Source organism: Camelina sativa, chromosome 13 (genome assembly GCF_000633955.1).
Source record: "Camelina sativa cultivar DH55 chromosome 13, Cs, whole genome shotgun sequence".
Taxonomy (NCBI): domain Eukaryota; kingdom Viridiplantae; phylum Streptophyta; class Magnoliopsida; order Brassicales; family Brassicaceae; genus Camelina; species Camelina sativa.
In genome coordinates this window covers 7,555,937-7,574,553 of record NC_025697.1, presented here as the reverse complement: position 1 = coordinate 7,574,553, position 18,617 = coordinate 7,555,937, and the positions used below count along the sequence as shown (strand labels likewise).

Genomic DNA, 18,617 nt, shown 5'->3' with positions numbered 1-18,617 from the left:
AAAAAAAAAAAAAAAAAAAAAAAAAAAAAAAAAAAAAAAAAAAAAAAAAAAAAAAAAAAAAAAAAAAAAAAAAAGCAATTCCTTTATCTTCCTGAACTCACCTTTCTATATCAGCATATCATTCGTTCTTCTTCTGCCTGATCTCTACATCCTACAAAATAATTGATTCCTAACGCAAAATCAGCAACCATATTGCAACGAAGCTTAGAGATTTGAGTCGAGCACATAGATACTTACGGAGATGGGACGAGAAGATTTAGCCAAAACACATGATAGGAAACAAAAGGAGAGTATCAGAAGAAGAAGACAACGAGCTCGGGAAATTTCCATGGCTTCTTCTCCGATCGCAGTGTGGTGGTGGTGGTGGGGATTACTAATCCCAGCTTTCGATTTAGAGAAGAAACGGTTTTTGAGAATTCTTGAGAAAACCGAACCGGTTGATTCCGGTCTCATCTTATGGGCTTATTGTATCGGGCTTATTTTATATTTATTTGGCCGACCTGACCTACACAGGTTTACGTTTTGTGAACTGTTCACACTATGTGGACGAATCTTGTGGATGATGAAATGTGGTGGACAGATCACTGCATAAAAAGACAAGTTTAATGCCGACTTAAACTCAACTACTTCCTCGATGTGACTAATCAGATTAGATTCTAGTCTATCTTTCAACCTCATCTTTTCTTAAATGTAATTTTATTTGTTAATGGAATAATTAGTGAGAGATGACAGTAACTTTGGACTCAAGTTGAATCATCAGAAACATTTATTTTTCCCAGCCTCACGGTTTATAATAGTAATAGATTGAGCTCTTTGGAATTCTTCGCCACGTATATACAACTAATTACGCACTTACATGATTCTTTCCTAAGTTACCAATTCCTACTGACCTTTTACAATTAAAGTTATCTTCTTCTTTACATCACTTCAATTATTTGGTGTTCATGTCCATTCGAAAAAAGATGAAAAATGTACAACATTACATTTCAAATGCTCTAAAAACATACAAGGATATCACTCTCTTTCATTGTAATCTGATTTTTTGTTATTTTGCCCTATTATTTTGTAGTCATTTTGTATATATTTGGTTAAAATGTTGGTTAACAATCATCCTTTCCAGAGGATAAAAAGTCAATTTTGAAACCATGGTAGAGACACTTACTTATCATTAAATACTTTTCTTTTTTAGCATTTGATACATAGATTTGGTTAGAAATCGAATTAAATATGTTTGTTTAGCTATCGCATCTTTGGGTTGGTTTGAAAATAGATGTTTCTTTTTCCCCTCCAAATACAAATTAAGACATACATTTAGCCACGTGCGTTTATATATTCATATCGGTTTATACTATATAAAAGAGTCAGTGCCTCACATGACCGACCCTGAGCTAAGGCAGGTGAATATCATACTTTATACGCCTAAAAATATACATACGTGTAATGCAGTGATCGATTCTTGTTATCATGTATTCATGGTGTTTAGCTGTTATTTGTTTTCTTATCGAGTTATATTGTAGTAGATGAATTCATGCCATGTGAACTGTGATGATCAAGATCCCAAAAAAATAAAAAAGGATTACAAGCTCAGAAAATAGAGCAAAATGAACATTACACTGCCCTCGTATATCTATCGAACAACGGACACTATATAATAAGTAACCAACCAAACGATCAATATATTAACAGTTACATGAATGATTAGCAGTTACCAGGTGGCCAATATATGGTTAAGACTCCTTTAGGTAGTCGTGTTCACCAACAATGTACCAACAAATGGTATGCTTGAAATGAAAGCTACTTAACATGTATATCTACGTAACTTCACCCATTACCAAACAATAAAAATAACATCAAGACATATCATATATCATTCTCAAACGCCTTGGACAATGCTTAAAGGTATACACATACGTCAAATGTATTATCTACTCCTATTTTTCGAGAATTGCCCATTTACTTATCTGAAAGACATTTAAAAAGAAAGGAAAAACATGTAATCTGTAGAATCTATATGATAACTAAGGCACAACAGGTTACGCCAAATCATTCGTTTCACATAAAGCGAGACCACATAAACATATACTAATTGAGTTTTAAAATTTATTTAAAGAAAGTTAGTTGTAAACTGATGTTAAACATGTACAACCAATATTAATAAACATACAGACATATCTTTAAAAAAAAAAAAAAAAAAGAGTTAATCTTATTATTTGTCCAAAGATACTAATCAAAGTCAACAAAAAAAAAAACACTCTGTGTCACATAGAGCCCAAAAAGATAAGGAGAGAGAGAGAAAGAGACTGTGACACTCCACCTCAAAACTCTCTCTCTTCTTCTTCTTCTTCTTTTTCTTCTTCGTCCTTAATTTCTCTCTCTTCTGCAACACAAACAAACAAATGGGTTCAATGTCAAACCCTAACCCATGGTCACCATACGATTCATACAACGATTGCTCTCAAGGAGTCTGTAACATCTACTGCCCTCAATGGTGTTACCTCATCTTCCCTCCTCCTCCTCCTTCTTTCTTCCTAGACGACGACTCTTCCTCCTCTTCCTCCAACACCTTCTCCCCTCTCCTCATCGCTCTCATCGGAATCCTCGTCTCCGCCTTCATCCTCGTCAGCTACTACACTCTCATCTCAAAATACTGCCATCGCCACCACTCCTCCTCCTCAGATACTTCTTCTACTCTTAACCTTAACAACAATCGTAACGGTGAAGGTACCTTCTCCTCCACGCAAAGACACTCCAATACCAATACTACTGGAGATGGTCTCAACGAGTCTACGATTAAATCAATCACGGTTTACAAATATAGAAAAGGAGATGGTTTCGTCGATGGTTCTGATTGCTCTGTTTGTTTAAGCGAGTTCGAAGAGAACGAGAGCTTGAGACTGTTGCCGAAATGTAACCACGCGTTTCATCTTCCTTGTATTGATACTTGGTTGAAATCTCACTCTAACTGTCCTCTTTGCCGCGCTTTCGTCACCGGAGTTAATCATCACACTCACACCACCACAACCGCGGTTGATGATGATGATGCTGACTCAAGACAACTCGTCGTAGCTAACCGAACCGTACCGGAATCGGAAATCGATTCGAATACAGCCGGTTCTCAAAATCAAACCGGTGATTTCGATTTCGGTTCCGTTGTTGTTGTGATCGAAGATCTGGAAACCGGATCTCGGAGTAGTAATGACGGTAGATCGGAATTAGAGGAGCAACGATGGGAGAGTAAGGATGGAGAGTCGCAGCCGATTCGGAGATCGACGTCGCTGGACTCTGGTGTAGTGGTATCGATCGCTGATGTTCTGAGAGAGATTGATGATGAGGAGGAAGGCGAAGGAGAAACAGGCGGCGTCGGGACTTCGCGACGGAGAGAAGGTGACGACGAAGGGAAGACGACGGCGGCGAGTGAGAGAAGCGGAGTATCGAGTTTTGTGGTGAGGAGTTTATCGACGGGGAGATTTGTTTTCTCGAGGTATGATCGATCGAGAAATTACCGTTTACCCAATTAAATTAAAACACGTTTCATTTTGTTTTGTTTTTTAAGTAAATGTTTCTTTGAAACATCAAGTTATAAATATCATTGACTCTTTTTTTGTTGTTGTTAATACTCTGTGCTTAGTAATGTTTAGTTGTTTACTGATATAGTAAACACTTTTTGAAGATTAAAGAAAAAAGTGAAAAATATATTTAGGAGTAATTTGTTGTCTCCCTCCTCCTGAATTTATGGAACATCCACTACAAAAAGCAATGTGATTTTATCAAAGAGGTGAAATTTTTGCTCATGGTAAAGCTAACGAGTAAAGCTTTTCCAATAGCTAGCTAGCTTGTTGTCTTCATACATCATCGTTGATCTAGGGATAAATGTGAACATGTTGACTAAAAATCACGTATAATCCAAAAAGAACATGCTGGCAGAAGAAAAGTTGGAGATCAGAAAAGAATCTTTAATCATACATGCAAAACAAGTTAGTATGTTCATCGATTTCGAACGGAGAGCATAAAACGATGAATATATTTGCAGGGTTGTAGGTCCTTTTGGACCCCAACTCTAAATAAAAACTTACCACTCGCAAATACCAAATGAGATTTTAATTCGTTTAAAAAATATCAGTGATCTTCTTGGATTATGAATTATGTCTAGAAAGAATCTCATTCACATGTATAAGGTTTAAACGAATATATATGAATAATATTTTGATTTCGTTAGCTAGTGTCCTACTTCTTGATTTGTTTGAATTCGATTGCCTATGACTGTATGAGTGGTGTGCTTTTTATGAGCGTGTATTATACGTAGTACTCTCTTTGCAATATTGCGTTTTCTAGTGGTTTGGGTTTTTTGTTGTTGTTGTTGTTGTGACTTAGTGAGACTTATGTGTTTTTTTGTGTGTGTGTGTGTGTATTTGAATTTGTACGTTTGTTTGTATTGTGTTTTCTGACTTTGTCAAAGAACTGTTGCAATGTTGAAAAGCGGGACTACTTTACTGTCCTACATGAAACAGATATAACCACATAATGTGACTAGACAAAGCATAGGCATCACACCATATGTTGTTTAACATAGATAAACAAAATTTATATGCTCACATACTTGAGGTAAAATTTGATACTCGGTCCGAGTTATATATATGCCCCATCGATCAGCCATCGCCATCTTCTATTAATGATTGCGCAACTCTGGATATTTAGTACAATTGAGCTCAAAAACATGAAATAACACTAATTAATTAAATGACCCTTGCTAATTAACTTAAGAGTTTGTTTAACATGATAAAATCATTATCCAAAAGATGTTAGAAACTTAAAAAAAAAAAAAAAAACATTCTTCTCGTCAACGACTGTTGAGGAAATGAAGTCTAGTCGACCTAAGGTCTCAAGCTAGGAAGACCAAGAATAGAATCTGATTTTGAAATATAATTAAGAAAATTGATATCCTTAGTAGGACAAAACTGTTTCATTAAGTCTGAATTTTAACTTAAATGCTAATTATACGTGATTAATAAGTTTGAACATTTTAAAAGGACACATGTTTTTGGATTCAATTCAATGTGAACAAAGAAAAGAAACAGTTGTGGGCATTGTTGCTAGAAATGTGAATAAAATAGATGAACAAAAGATCTGTACGTTGTGTCACCAAAAAAAATCTTAAGTAACCTTTTTCAAAAAAAGTGGAGCTCATGTATTAGACATCGTGAACGTTCGTCGCATCTTGGTCGATAGCACGACAAGTCGATAACATAAGTCTTAAATTTTTTATATACATATATTTTTACGTGGCCTTTTTGGTATATTATCATCAGCATTCAGCACTAAAACAAAATGAATCGGGCGATAATTAATCAAACCGCAACAATCATACTGAAAAGAAAAAAAAAATTAAACCATAGTTTCTCGAATTCAATTTGTTACTAATAAGTTAGTTATACATTTCCTATTTTCACTCTTAGAGCGTAAAAAAGTCTACAACAACCTCACAACGACTCTACTAAATAAAAACTCTTTGCAGTAATAATTTAGCGAAAAAAAGAAAGAAAAAACAAAGTCAATAAATAAAACCGAGTCCGCATTAAGCGCTCTTTTCAGTTTTCTGTTACACCCAACTTTTTTTTTGTTCAACACAAATTTTCTCGAGGAAAAAAGAAAGAAAGAAAAAAGAGAAACCAAATCCTTATTGTGTTGTTTTCAAACATCCAGTGGTCGGGAGTTCGAATGGATCAGAGAAAAGGTGATCCAAGAATATACATTGTCACACTTCTGTTTCTTTCATGTATCTTATCAGGAGGAGTTCTTTTAGGACTTTACCTGGTCCAATCTGATCCGAACCCTTTGTTTCTACAAGCGGGTATGTTCTTTGTTGGTGTCCCTTGGCTCTTTTGGTTCTTGGCTTACGTTTACTCTTGCGTCCTCAAGCCTTGCACGGTCTCCGTCAGTAAGGGCGTTGCCAATTACGATCCGGAGAAAGGTGATCCAGCAGAGAAGAACGTCAATAACAACAAGACCCCGGAAAACGCCACCGCAACGTCAATTTCGGATCCAGCGCCAAGGAATTCGCCTAGGGAAGGTGAGAAGCACGTACAATTCGGGAATGTGGTGGTTCTTGGTGATGAAGAAGGAGGAGGAGGAGGAGGAAAAGAAGAAGAGGAAGATAGGAACGAGGGTAGTTCTAATAATCTGATTCAAAATCATATGCGAATCCAAGAACAAGAAGATCAAGAAGATCGTAGATCGAATTTAAGAAGCGATGATGAGAGTAGCATTGATGAGGACTGCGATAGGACTCCATTGAGATTATCGGTCGGAAACAAATGATCTGATATACTGTAATGATCAATGTTTAGCGCACGGATCAATACATGATCATATGTATCGGGTTGTGTAACCAGAATGAACAGAGAAAGAGAGAGGCTTTGAAGAAAGCTAAACCTCGTTGACGTGTGAGACAAGGAAAGCTGTTCTTTTGAGTAAGAACTAAAATACCATGTGGAAAGACCTACAGAAGAATTTGTTTTTGTTGTAGCTTTACTTTTTGTTACTCTTATGGTTTTCATAAATTAAAAAAACATAACCTGAAATAACATTTTCTCCAATGTCAGAAACAGAACACGAACAAACAGAGCAAAAACAAGAACAAGATCTGAGTCTGGACGGACTGTAATCAATAGTTAATTTATTTGTAGTGATGATGAATCTTCTTCTTCTTCTTATTGACATCACAGGTGCAAGCATCAACTGAAGAAGAAGATGAAGTCAAGCAACCAAATTTTCTCTTCACCTGTCTCCACACGCTTAGCTTATTACTCTTCTTCTTCTTCGTCTTCTTCCAACGATGAACAACACATTCATGATTCTCAATCTCAAGGCCTAACAGTTTATTACTCATATTCTCCATCTCATCTTCATCGCTGGAAACCCCAATCTCTCCTTCTTCGTCTTCTTCGTCTACTTTCTCTTCTATAACCTTGATCTCTTTAGCCACTGTATCACGTATCTGAAGCTGAGAAGCAACCAAAACCTGAATAACGATTCTAATAGGAAGCCTCTGGTTTTTCGCGGCTTGGTCGCATCCTTCTTGAGAGAGTTTCTTACATTCAAGAAATTTACAAACTTCCATCTTCTCTGATTCAGTCAAGTATCTATGGCTCTCCAAGAAAGCATCAATGGCTTTGTAAATCCCATCCGCGTATCTCAAAATGCCTTGCGAACTAGCCACTGTGATCTCCGCTAACTCCACAAACGCTTCTAGCTTCAGAGAAGTCTCACTCGCAGCCAAGAACAGAAACTCTTCCAACAGTTTCGCTACTTTCTTGAAATGTAAAACATCTTCGGAGTCTTCATTGGCATAGTAGCTGTAAAAGCTCGTGACAACGGTTTTAACGAGAGTGATATCTTCGAAACTCTCAGCTTTTTCTCTGTATCCTCGAGACAGAATCTTGAGATCTGTTGGTCTAGCCATGTCGAGCTGTTTGGTGATTCTGATCTCGAATCCTTTTCGACATTCGGAGCTAGCTTCTAACCAGATCGAATGTTTTAGCGATTCGAATAAGAACTCGCAAGAGATTAGCCCTCTGGGATGTGGCAAAAGCCGCTCAACCGCTTCAACTACTTCTCTCCTTTGCCCTAGTTGGCTTTCTTCCGCATCAAAAACCCACTTCTTTGCGTATTTGCAGACAGATAAAACGATGTATTCCACGGGAATGCTGCGCGATTTTATTGTTCGGATCATCAAAGGTTCATATAACCGAAGCGGAACTGTGATCAAATCTTCTGATTTCCAATCTTTAACAAACAACCGTCTCCTAGGGTTAGGTCTATAATCATCACTTTCCTCTTCCCTGTTCTTGATCATTTCACCGAGGAGTCTTGGATCGTATGAAGCCTTTTCGATAAGAGAATCAAAGAAGAGATCGACGAGTCCAACATCAGCTAGCTTGTCAAGACTCTTGTCCCCTGAACGAAGAGCATTTACTGTCTCATTCCAGCACGGGAAAACTCGTTGCTCTAAGAACTCAGATGCCTTTCCCAACAAGTTATTAGAGCTTTGTTCTTCATTCATCCCTAAGTAATACGCTATGCAGAGAACAGAGACGATGTTATCAGAGGTAAACTTGACTTCAAGGCCATAACAGAATCTAGCAACAAGCTCAAAGGTTTCAGGGTCGACTTCTAAATCTCGTAGGATCAAACGCAGCTCATCCATCTCGTTTCGCTCGAGTAATAAGCTCACTTGTGACGATCTCTTTGCTAACATTTCCTGCAAAAACAAAAACTCAATATCTCTGTTCTGTCTTTTTTTTGTGAATGTTTTTAGAAACTTACTTTGTTAAGATGAAATGGAACAGCCTTTATGTTGATATGAAGATCCGGTGCAGATGATGCTGACATTGAATTCCTTCAAGCAATCATTGTAATTAGGGAGATCATCGATTAAAATCAATATGAAATGATTCTTATAATTTGAAATAGAAGAGACTAAGAAATCTCACCTGTTCTCGTTGTTGTTGTTGTTCCTATCTGAATCTGACATTTTTGATAGCAGTTCTTCAATTTTTCTGAAGGATAATAGAATTGTGAATTTGGACTCCAAGAAACAGAGTACTTAGTTTCTCATGTGTTCAGCAACAACGGGAACAAAAACAAAAATTTCAGAAACAACTCTTGAATGAGAAAGAACACTAAAAGCTTATCAAGAAAAGTTAGGCTCTTCCCGAAATATAGGATTAAGTTAAGATATAAGTGGGATTCTCCGGGGAAAATGTATTAGTTAGTTTATTTATATTACAGTGAAATTATTAAGCAATTTTGAAACAATTAATATATAATCCTTTTTGTTAGTAAGGAACTGTACGCAAAAGACTCTAATCACATCACAAAATTAACTTTTTTTTTGTTTGTCACACAAGGCCATTATTACCTCTATTAGAATTCTTAAAACTCATACTTAAAAATTATAATAGGCCTCTTATTTTTCCAAATCACACAATCAGAAATTTTGATAACCTTTTGTACAAAGAAAAGTGTGACTGTCTATAACACTGGTACAGTAAGTCCAAATTCAAAGCATCGTAACAGAGTGATGAGAAACACTACAATGCCTTCAGAACTCATGACTCATGCGTTGTTGACTGGCTTTGACTGTGACCAGAGACATCAGCAGCACCTAAGACACAAATCCATTCTTTTTTTTCATTAATAACTTGATTCAAGACCCAATAAAAAGATGTGAAGAGACGAACTAAAAGAAATCATTTTTACCTTTCTCAAGTAGCATCTTGGAACCTGGATAAGAGAATAATCGAACAGCATTCCGATAGCTTAGCTCTGCGAGTTCTTCGTTCTTCATGTCCAACAACCGCGCTACATACTCAAGTACCTGAAACCGTAATTGATCAGGGTCTTAATTTTCCATGGTTCTATGAAACAGAAGATCAGTTGAGAATCTACAAAGCAACAACGTACGATATGAATATTAGCCGGGTGATTAAGTGTTTCCTTGGACAACTTCATCGAGTCACTAGAAGCAGAATCAAGGTTCTGAGTTGAGTTTTCTTCTTCGGGTAGAGAAGGATCTCCTTCTACAAAGTAGAGAATACCTGGCTGAGCCAGCCTTTGGTAGTGCGTCTGGTGAATCAGTTTCCAATAAGATCCTATCAGATGGAACCTACCAAGAACTGAAATCAAGATTCCATTCCACCTTAAAGCTGTGATTCGGTGTAGAGAAATATGAAAATCTTACAACTTTCAACATTTTCTTGGCTTTTTTCTCACTCATGGACATAAGAAAACCAGAGAAGGAGAAATATGCACCGAGCTTAGCAAACTCAGGAACCATCTCAGCAGAACCTAAATACGAGTGAAGGATGATCCCAGAAGGAAAAGGCCCCATAGATCTGTGTATTAAGGTATCACATCACACTAAATAAGAACACATCATAAAGAGACATTTTCATAATTTTAGGAACACTCAATAATATCTCACTTTTGTTATATACAGGAAGCAAAAGATCATACTTTATTATCTCTAGCAGATCTCCAAATGCACGGACACAGTGAACTGATGCAGGTTTATTTAATTCCTTTGCAAGTTCGAGCTGTTGACGAAACACGGTAACCTATACAATTAAAAATGCTGCCTTTAGTATCAAAAGCCATCATTCTGAACACAAACAATTTAAGCAAGCTAAAGGTCTATTTTTCAAATTCTGAAACCTGGTCTGAGAAATCAATCTCCTTTCCCTTAGACCCTTTGTCCAAACCAATCTGTTCAAACCAAAAACAAAATGCAATTTCAACCAACACATATCTCATGGAGGGTTTCCAATTCAAATAAAATGTGATTAAAGGAGACAGGAGATAGACTTCTCCAACAGCAGCAGAAGGAGTGGTCTCAAACAAACTCTTTAATGTCTCAAACCATTGAGGAGTCCTCTCTGCTACATACCTTAACTCAACCACAAACACACCAAAAGAGATCATAAAGTTTGAAACTTTACCTGTAAATTTGTAGCTAAGCTAGATTAAACACAACTCGTACCATGGATGAATCCCAAAGCAGGGAACAACAGAAGGGTATTTAACCCCCATATCTCTGACCAAATTCCAATCTTTCTAGACCAAATCAAACGAAACCAAGATTTGATTAAAAATATCTAAGCTTGTATAATTCGAAAGCTATCAATCTGACAAATTTTGAAACCTCGGAGACTCCATTGACGGCGAAGGCAGAGACGCCGGAAGCTACGACGGAAGAGATGAGCTGTGGAGCTTTGGTGATAATCCTCGGGTCTTGAAGGTGACAGTGCGCGTCGAACAGTTTCATCTTCGCCCAACAGCTTCGTTATGTATGTATTATCTTCCTTCCAAATACTCACGCTTACGGTTTTACCAGGCAAAGAATTTAGCATTAATTATACAATCACCCCAGAAGTATATACATTTCACGGAAATGCCCAAAACCTTTTATTATATGTGTCTAGTGTCTAATACTTCAGTTTACCAATAAGAAACCTGAAATTTGGCTTAAGAGGGTATGGTTAACGATTTAATATTTTTTAGAGCATTTCCAACCAATTACTCTATTTGTTTTACTCTAAAATGGGGCAAGCTCTTCCTTAATCCATTGCTCAATTTTTATCCAAAAAAACCTAATCCAATTATTTTTAGTTAATTGAAATTTAATAACACCCTGAATTTTCCGAAAGTAAAATTTTTTACCCACTTGTTTTGCAATAATTCAAATGAATGATTAATTTCACTAAAAATATATTATCAAATAAATTACATTTCACAACATAGATAAATAAAAGGCATAAAAACACAAAGTACTGATTTAATTAGATTCATTTCATTTTTGCATTTAAAATTTTAAATTATTTAGATAATTAGTTTTCTTAAAATGATAAACCATTTGATTTTTTATAAATAGTTTAATTTAATTGCTAGATAACTAATAATCATTGTTTAATTATAAATGAAAATATCTCATATTTAGAAACTATTTTATGCATTAAAAATATCAACTGATCTCTAACAGAGTGAGATTCAGTAAAGATGAAAACTATTCATTACTCTTTTTGTAGTTGAAAATAAAGATGATTTTCTTACTCCAGAATGGAGTTTGGAGTGGAATTAAAGTTTTATTGTTTATGCTTTAAAAATTTAGAAATTATGCTTTGATAATTTCTAAAAATATCACTTCTTTTTGTACTTAAAGTATTAAAGTTTTTATAATCGTACAAAATGTACTTAATTGAAAGCCCTACAAGGCTCTACACATACAGAAACCAAAACAGTATATAGCTTATCCATACTAAATTGATTATTCCACTCATAGTATTTGTCAAATACTATTTGATCATACTAATTATGTAGTTTTGTCTTTGAAAACCAAATGTTTAAAAAACTTGTAACTTGAACTTAAAACCTAGATTCATTTGCAATGATTCTAGTAAACTAGTAAAATATATAATGCAATTATAAGTAAGAAGAAGTCAGAAAAAGGTTCGATTCAAGAATGAAAAAGCAAAGTAACTTAAGTCACTCTCATTAGTTAGAGTTGCTTTTTTACTTACACAAACACTTGTAACCCCTAAATTCTGCTCAAAGTTACAAGCGTTACAAAAACAATTTTAAAAAAACAAAAAAAAAATCACAAAAGAAATTGTTATTGTTTCTATATAGAGAAACACTAGTACTGAGAGACAACTATTCTCTACAAGAGCTCTCACTCTAGTCTCTAGCAATGTCTCTCTCACAACTATTACTAACGATACTTCTTTTTCTTCTCCTCCTTCAAGGAAAAACTACCGGAGAAACACACAGGTTCCTGAAATGTTTTAACACTACCAGTACCACCAGACCGGAACCCTACCGAAAATGTAGAGTGTATCTGGTTCCACCTTCAGGTCCATCGAGAAGACAAAACTTGGACGCTGTAAACGCTATCCCCGCAACAAGAACTATAACCAAGGTGATAAAGTGCTGTGTAATTTAGAATATTCATGCAGTGTTTTTCTACAGGAATATGTATATATAAATAAATCTATGTTCGTTATCTATGTAACTATGTTCTTTGTGAAAATGAAGGCATGAACGTATCTTTGTGTTTACACACTGTTCATTATTTCATTTTCTCCTTTTCACTTCTCTAGACCTTGTAAAATACCAATCATTGTGTATAAACCACGTGATGGGCTAGCTGTGTTATCTATGTGTCTACTATGTTTCCAAAGCTGTGTACTTGTAATAAGTGCGTGGAGCTAAATGAACTTATGCTCCAAGTTTTTAAAAATATACTACTCTTTGTACTACTACTATATATTTTTACTAAACAATACTAAGTTCAGCTATAGTCGCATAATAATATAAGAACCGACAAAAACAAAACTGTTCGTTCATGTAACTACGGATGTGGGAATTTGAGAAAATGGACGGGTTATAACAATTACCAAGTGAAGTGAGTGTTAAAGTTGGCTATAAACAAAATCCAGGTTTGCGGGACACTTTTTGCCTAGTTGATGGAATCTACGATTAGATACAAATTTACAAAATCAACCATATAAAATTATAAATATATACTTTAACAAAAAAAGAATAAAGCAAGCATATAAATATATTATTACAACTAAGAATATATTTTAGTATTTTTTACCATCTAAATATATTTTAGTTCTTTTTTTTTAATACATTTGTTAAAAAAAAATTATATAATAATAATTGATAAAAGATGACAAGGTTTTGTTAAAAAGAATCACCACCATCACAAAATCCAAACGCTAATTTTGATTTGATTATTTTTTAAACGATTTTAAAACATCAAACACTTGTAATCACAACCACTCTAATGTATAACATGTGTTAATCATAAGAAAACCGATTACATACTTAAAAGATTTTTAAAAAAAAAAAAAAAAACCTTTCTTCATACATAAATTTTCACAATTCCAAATATATATTTTGATTTAGTTAATATACTATCAACTATAAAAATTTAGATATGATAAACATTTGATAAAAGATAACAAGGTTTTGTCCAAGAAGTTCCACTACTACAACACTATATATATTTTTTTTTTGTTAATTTATAACGATTTAAGATGTCAACATTTGTAATCGCAACCACTCCAATGCATAACATGCGTTGCCAGTCGCAAGAGAATCAATCAAAGTACTTACAAGAAACAGAAAAAGATCCAAAAATGTATTTCAATTAATAAATTATTTCTTAAAACAAACAGCATTGTCCGCTGCTAATCAAATACTAATAGATATTGAAAGGCATTCTAGTGTTTGAAAATCTTGAGGCTTCATTTCAAACTTCTGAAGGAGTCTTTGTAGTCATTTGATCAACGGCATGGACTACGTTCTGAAGCTCTTCCCAAATGGCTTTGTAGACCATCCTTTGTCTGTTCACCGCAGATTGTCCCTCAAAAGCCGATGATACCACATTGATGCTACCAAAACAGACATTAGCATAAGTCATAGAAGCAAATCTAATATGACAAGTTAAATCTGGATTCGTTCTGCACAATCATATCTACTCTGTTTATGCTGATAAGACCAGTTCTTGATTAAGTACAACTTAGAAACCCCAACTTCGATCAAAGCTACAAGAACTTATCTAGTATATGAAAGTGAAAGTTTCTATGTCTCACAAACTTCAACAAGCACTACACCAAACACAAATTGAGCTACGTGTAACAAACGAATCATAATGGGGGGAGATAAAACTGGCTAAAAGCCAGAGTAGGTACCAGACATGACGTCCATCGCCAGACATATCCGTTACAGTAACCGACTCAGCATTCAATTGTTCTTTAATCTGCACAGCCACAGGCAAGCAAACAAAAATAAACCAACTCATCATGTTGAGATACATGTGTTGATCAAACCTTACAAAACGAATCGACCTTGTAATCATATATGCGTGACAAGATTCCCTCATTAATGATTCATGACACCCTAATCTCGATTCCAGTTTCAACATTTCTGAGCTACTGAGAGTAACAGATGTTGCTAAAATTGACACTGACACACCCACCAATGAATAAATTAAAAATCTAACCTTTTGTTCCATGGATTGCATAAGGGTTAGGTCAATAGACCCAGCGTCGTTGATTTGAGAGGATCTGGTAATGAAATTACGGCTGCGAATAATGTCAACAAGACCAAACCCAGAAGAAACCCTAGAAACTCTGTTGATGTAAATCGACGACGACGGCGGCAAAACGGCGCATCTTGAGTTAATGCTTCTCACAACGAGAGGTGCTGAAAACGAAGCAAGGGGTCTCTTTGGAGATTGAAACAGGAGACGAAGGCTCGCTCTTGTGGAAGAGAGAAGAACGTGTGGTCGTGTGGTCGCCATTAAGGTGTTCGCCATTGGCTCAGTCAGACTCGAGGGAGCTGTGAGAGAAAGAGAAAGAGCTGCTGATGTTAATGTAATGGGCTTTAATTGGGCCTTTCCGCGAAAAAAATAATTGAAGGTCATTTTAGTCATTTTGTTTCATTTAATGTGAGCCGTTGGATTGAATCCTTTAAACTTGATCGTGTGGTTAATTGAACGATCGATGTATCGGAATGATCAATTGTGAACGCCACCGCCTTTGTCTGAACTCTGAAGTCTCTCTTCTTCCTCTTCTGCGCTTCTTCCACAGGACGAGAGAGAGAGAGAGAGAGAGAGAAAGAGAGAGACTAGAGGAAAATGGCCAACGACACTCACACCGATGACTTAGACGAGCTTCTCGATAGTAATAATTTCCCTCCCCCCAAGTTTGATTTGATTGATGTGGATTCGTTTCTATAATTGAGAATTCTGGGTTTTTGTTTTGTTTCTGTGTGTGTACTTTCTCAGGCGCTTTGGATGATTTTAAGGATCTCAATCTTACTCCAAGGTTACTCCTTTCTTCCTTACAATCTATCTATCTAGTTGTATCTATGGCATGTGGTTAGCTACTTACTTAGCTCTAAATTTGAGAATGTTATTAAGATTGTTGTTACCTATTGTGAATTTTTGAGTTTAGAGTTCTGCACTTGACATGAAACATCAGTACTCAAGTATTAGAGATTTGTTATGTTTTTGTTGAGAATTGGGGGTCTTGATTAGCTTTTGGATTTGTGTAGAGCTGGAGGGGTAGTAAAACAAGATGGTGATAAAAGAGAGACTGAGCCATTGCCGAGTGGGGTTCAAGGTCTTGGAATGGGGTTACCTGATATGAGGAGCAAGAAGAAAGGAAAGCAGAAGATTGCAAAAGAGGACCATGTTGCTGAGGCTCTTGATAAACTCAGGGAACAAACCAGAGAAACTGTGAAAGGACTTGAGTCCTTGTCGTCGAACAAGCAGCCTACAGGTGATGATGCTATGGTCGAAGATTGGATCAAGCAATTCGAGGATCTTGCTGGCTCTAACGTAAGGATACACAAACTGAGTTTTTCACTTGTTGCATTCTTTATCTTGCTACACTTATCTAGTACTAGTAGTTTAATGCTCTCTTCAGTGCTCTGGTTAGATTTTAGGTGATTTTCTCTCATGGAGTTTAGATAATTTTGACCTCTATTAATGAAGTCTGTGGTGGATTTGGTTTTCTTAGTGTAAATCCGATTTCTGGTTATCTTTTTACTTATGTATATCAAGGTTTATTATGTCCCTGCTTCTGTTCATTTTTCTTCGGTTCAGCTTGATGTTTGGTCCTGCTTGCCATTACTGATGGCAGTTTGATTTGATCGTTATTATTCTTCCTAGTGGTTATTATTTGGTATAACTGTTTTCTCCATCTTATCTGAAGTTTATTAGTATCTATTTTATTGTTGTAACTAGTACATTCTTTGAAGCTGTGTTGCCTTTTCTTTGTTTGCGATGCTTCTAAGTTCTAATTATCATCTCAAACCATTGAGCTGAGTTGAGATGTAATGTTCTATATTGCTAAAGTTTCATCTAGTTAAGGTTGTTGCAAAGTAGCATTAAAGGCTGTTTTCATAGGAAGGATTGTGATAATAATATCCAAAAACCGCACTTGAAAATGAGAATTAGTTTGCAGAACCACTTGAAAGAAGTTTTGTATTTTATGATTTTTGGTTTGATAATTCCCATGTTTTGGTTTTAGGACTTGGAGTCGATAGTGGACACGATGATGCAACAACTATTATCAAAGGATATTCTTCACGAACCAATGAAAGAGATAGGCGCAAGATACCCGAAATGGCTAGAAGAGCATGAAACCAGTCTAGACAAGGAAGAATTCGAACGTTATTCGCGCCAATATGAACTAATCAAAGAACTCAACTTGGTGTATGAGAACGAACCAAACAATTCGACCAAGATCATGGAGATTATGCAGAAGATGCAAGAGTGTGGACAGCCACCAAGTGATATAGTGCAAGAGATGGATCCTGGCTTTGATTTCGCTAGTCTAGGCCAAATGTAAGTCTTCTTCCTCATCGGAACATCTGTGATCTCTAAAGACCAATGGGACTGAGTATTGTTATATGTATGTTCACAGGTCTCCGGATATGCTCGAGTCTTCACCAAATTGTTGTGTAATGTGAGGGAAGGAACAAACAAGTTTTAGAACTATTTGGCACTTGTCCAGCCATTGGAGACCATGGGTTTTTTTTTCCTGAATACTACAGTTATTCTCTGTTTGGTTAGGTTCAGGTTCTTTTGGTTTATTCAGTTTGGAAATAATATAAAATCTCTACATGAATAGGCCACTGAGAAAGAAACAAATATTTGAAATTTATAAATAAGACGAATTTCATTTAAAAACAAAAGTAATGTCTGACCCTCATGCGTAAAAGTTACGATTCGTTCTTCACCCAATTCGTCTCGCGTGTTCAATAGTTCATAGAGGATAGAGTCAAAGAGGCAACGTAGAGCAAATAACTTGTATGGTTTTATGCTTCTTACTAGTTATAATCATTCGTACTACAAGTAGACATGGTGGTCCAAAACTATTAATTATGTGGAGTTCTAAACATGTGAACTTTGTGTGTGATATAGATGTGTCCATGATGTTTAACAGAATCGAAACAAATGCTATTTCAAAACTTACAAAAAGTTGATCCAGGTTTCAAACACATGTTCAATTTCAACTGAAATATATGTGTCCGGACATGCTTATAAACCTTGTTTGATATACGGGTTCAATCATCAAAGCGTTTTCTAAAGAAAAAAACACACACACACACACACATGTACACTAAGTTTAATAAGAACATGTTTTTGATGAAAAATACTAAGTTCCATCAAAGCTTTCCAATTCAGAAAAAAGAAAAAAAAAAACATACTCATAAAACGAAACATGTACGGATGTTTATAAAACATTTCATACTTAGTAAAAAAGAAAATACGAATACGGATGAGTAGAGAAAAAACCATGTCCCTTATAAAATGAAAAAAGATTATAATTCATTTCAATTTCTATATCTTGAAAATTGAACAGTTTGAATACTATTTAACACAAAAGGGATGGTACATCCTCATAAGTCATAAACTCATAATCTTGTACATAAATTTCGACATCTTAATTGAAACCAAAGCTAGGGGCCATGGCAGACTATTCCCGTGAATAAGAACAGAGACCATTTGTATACGTAAATGAATCTAATTACGGGTACGGATGTGTGCTGCAATAATTATTTTTAATGCATATGTGCAGCCATCCCTCACTCTTTATATATAATTAGATCATTATAAGTTTGTAAATGGTAACCATAAAATAATAGTATCTCAGCAAAACGGAGCTGCAAATCCCTTCACCCGAAATGTCCGGTTCATTAACGTTTAAGGTTCACCGGCAGAAGCCTGAGTTAGTTTTTCCGGCGAAACCAACACCAAGAGAGCTCAAACTCCTCTCTGACATCGACGACCAACAAGGACTAAGATTTCACATTCCCACTATCTTCTTCTATAGACATAACCCTAAAGCTTACTCCGATCCAGTAGCAGTGATTCGGAGAGCCCTTGCAGAGACGCTGGTTTACTACTACCCGTTCGCAGGTAGGCTTCGGGATGGAGGACCGAACCGGAAACTCGCCGTGGACTGCACCGGTGAAGGCGTTTTATTCATCGAGGCAGATGCTGACGTGACGCTTGTAGAGTTTGAAGAGAAGGATGCTCT

General features: G+C 35.8%; 6 protein-coding genes and 2 pseudogenes across 6 annotated transcripts in view; 4 read left to right on the top strand and 4 right to left on the bottom strand.

The window, feature by feature from the left end:
* The window catches only part of LOC104735805, a 1,478-nt pseudogene extending 984 nt beyond the window's left edge, over window positions 1-494 (bottom strand).
* LOC104735803 (RING-H2 finger protein ATL52-like) lies at window positions 2,203-3,706 on the top strand. The gene has a single exon (XM_010455658.2). It carries the CDS (start codon window positions 2,397-2,399, stop codon window positions 3,516-3,518), a length of 1,122 nt encoding a protein of 373 aa, XP_010453960.1. The 5' UTR covers window positions 2,203-2,396; the 3' UTR covers window positions 3,519-3,706.
* On the top strand, window positions 5,616-6,538 carry LOC104735802. The gene has a single exon (XM_010455657.1). The coding sequence runs from the start codon at window positions 5,716-5,718 to the stop codon at window positions 6,313-6,315; it is 600 nt and encodes a 199-aa protein (XP_010453959.1). The 5' UTR covers window positions 5,616-5,715; the 3' UTR covers window positions 6,316-6,538.
* LOC104735801 (BTB/POZ domain-containing protein At5g17580-like) lies at window positions 6,589-8,795 on the bottom strand. Its single transcript, XM_010455656.2, has 3 exons — window positions 8,490-8,795; window positions 8,323-8,395; window positions 6,589-8,257 (listed from the first exon to the last, which is right to left on the bottom strand). Exons 1-3 carry the CDS (start codon window positions 8,528-8,530, stop codon window positions 6,674-6,676), a joined length of 1,698 nt encoding a protein of 565 aa, XP_010453958.1. The 5' UTR covers window positions 8,531-8,795; the 3' UTR covers window positions 6,589-6,673.
* LOC104735800 lies at window positions 8,871-10,849 on the bottom strand (annotated as a pseudogene).
* Window positions 13,630-14,932, bottom strand: LOC104735799 (protein BOLA4, chloroplastic/mitochondrial). Its single transcript, XM_010455655.2, has 3 exons — window positions 14,567-14,932; window positions 14,256-14,323; window positions 13,630-13,955 (listed from the first exon to the last, which is right to left on the bottom strand). Exons 1-3 carry the CDS (start codon window positions 14,879-14,881, stop codon window positions 13,814-13,816), a joined length of 525 nt encoding a protein of 174 aa, XP_010453957.1. The 5' UTR covers window positions 14,882-14,932; the 3' UTR covers window positions 13,630-13,813.
* LOC104735798 (peroxisome biogenesis protein 19-2-like) lies at window positions 15,073-17,201 on the top strand. The gene is made up of 5 exons (XM_010455654.2): window positions 15,073-15,248; window positions 15,353-15,392; window positions 15,622-15,907; window positions 16,602-16,918; window positions 16,998-17,201. The coding sequence occupies exons 1-5, from the start codon at window positions 15,203-15,205 to the stop codon at window positions 17,041-17,043; spliced, it is 735 nt and encodes a 244-aa protein (XP_010453956.1). The 5' UTR covers window positions 15,073-15,202; the 3' UTR covers window positions 17,044-17,201.
* LOC104735796 ((Z)-3-hexen-1-ol acetyltransferase-like) overlaps window positions 18,236-18,617 on the top strand; it is a 2,000-nt gene continuing 1,618 nt past the window's right edge. The window contains exon 1 of the mRNA XM_010455651.2: window positions 18,236-18,496. Coding sequence (XP_010453953.1) covers window positions 18,262-18,496 — 235 coding nt within the window. The 5' untranslated portion in view covers window positions 18,236-18,261. The remainder of the gene's footprint in view (window positions 18,497-18,617) is intronic.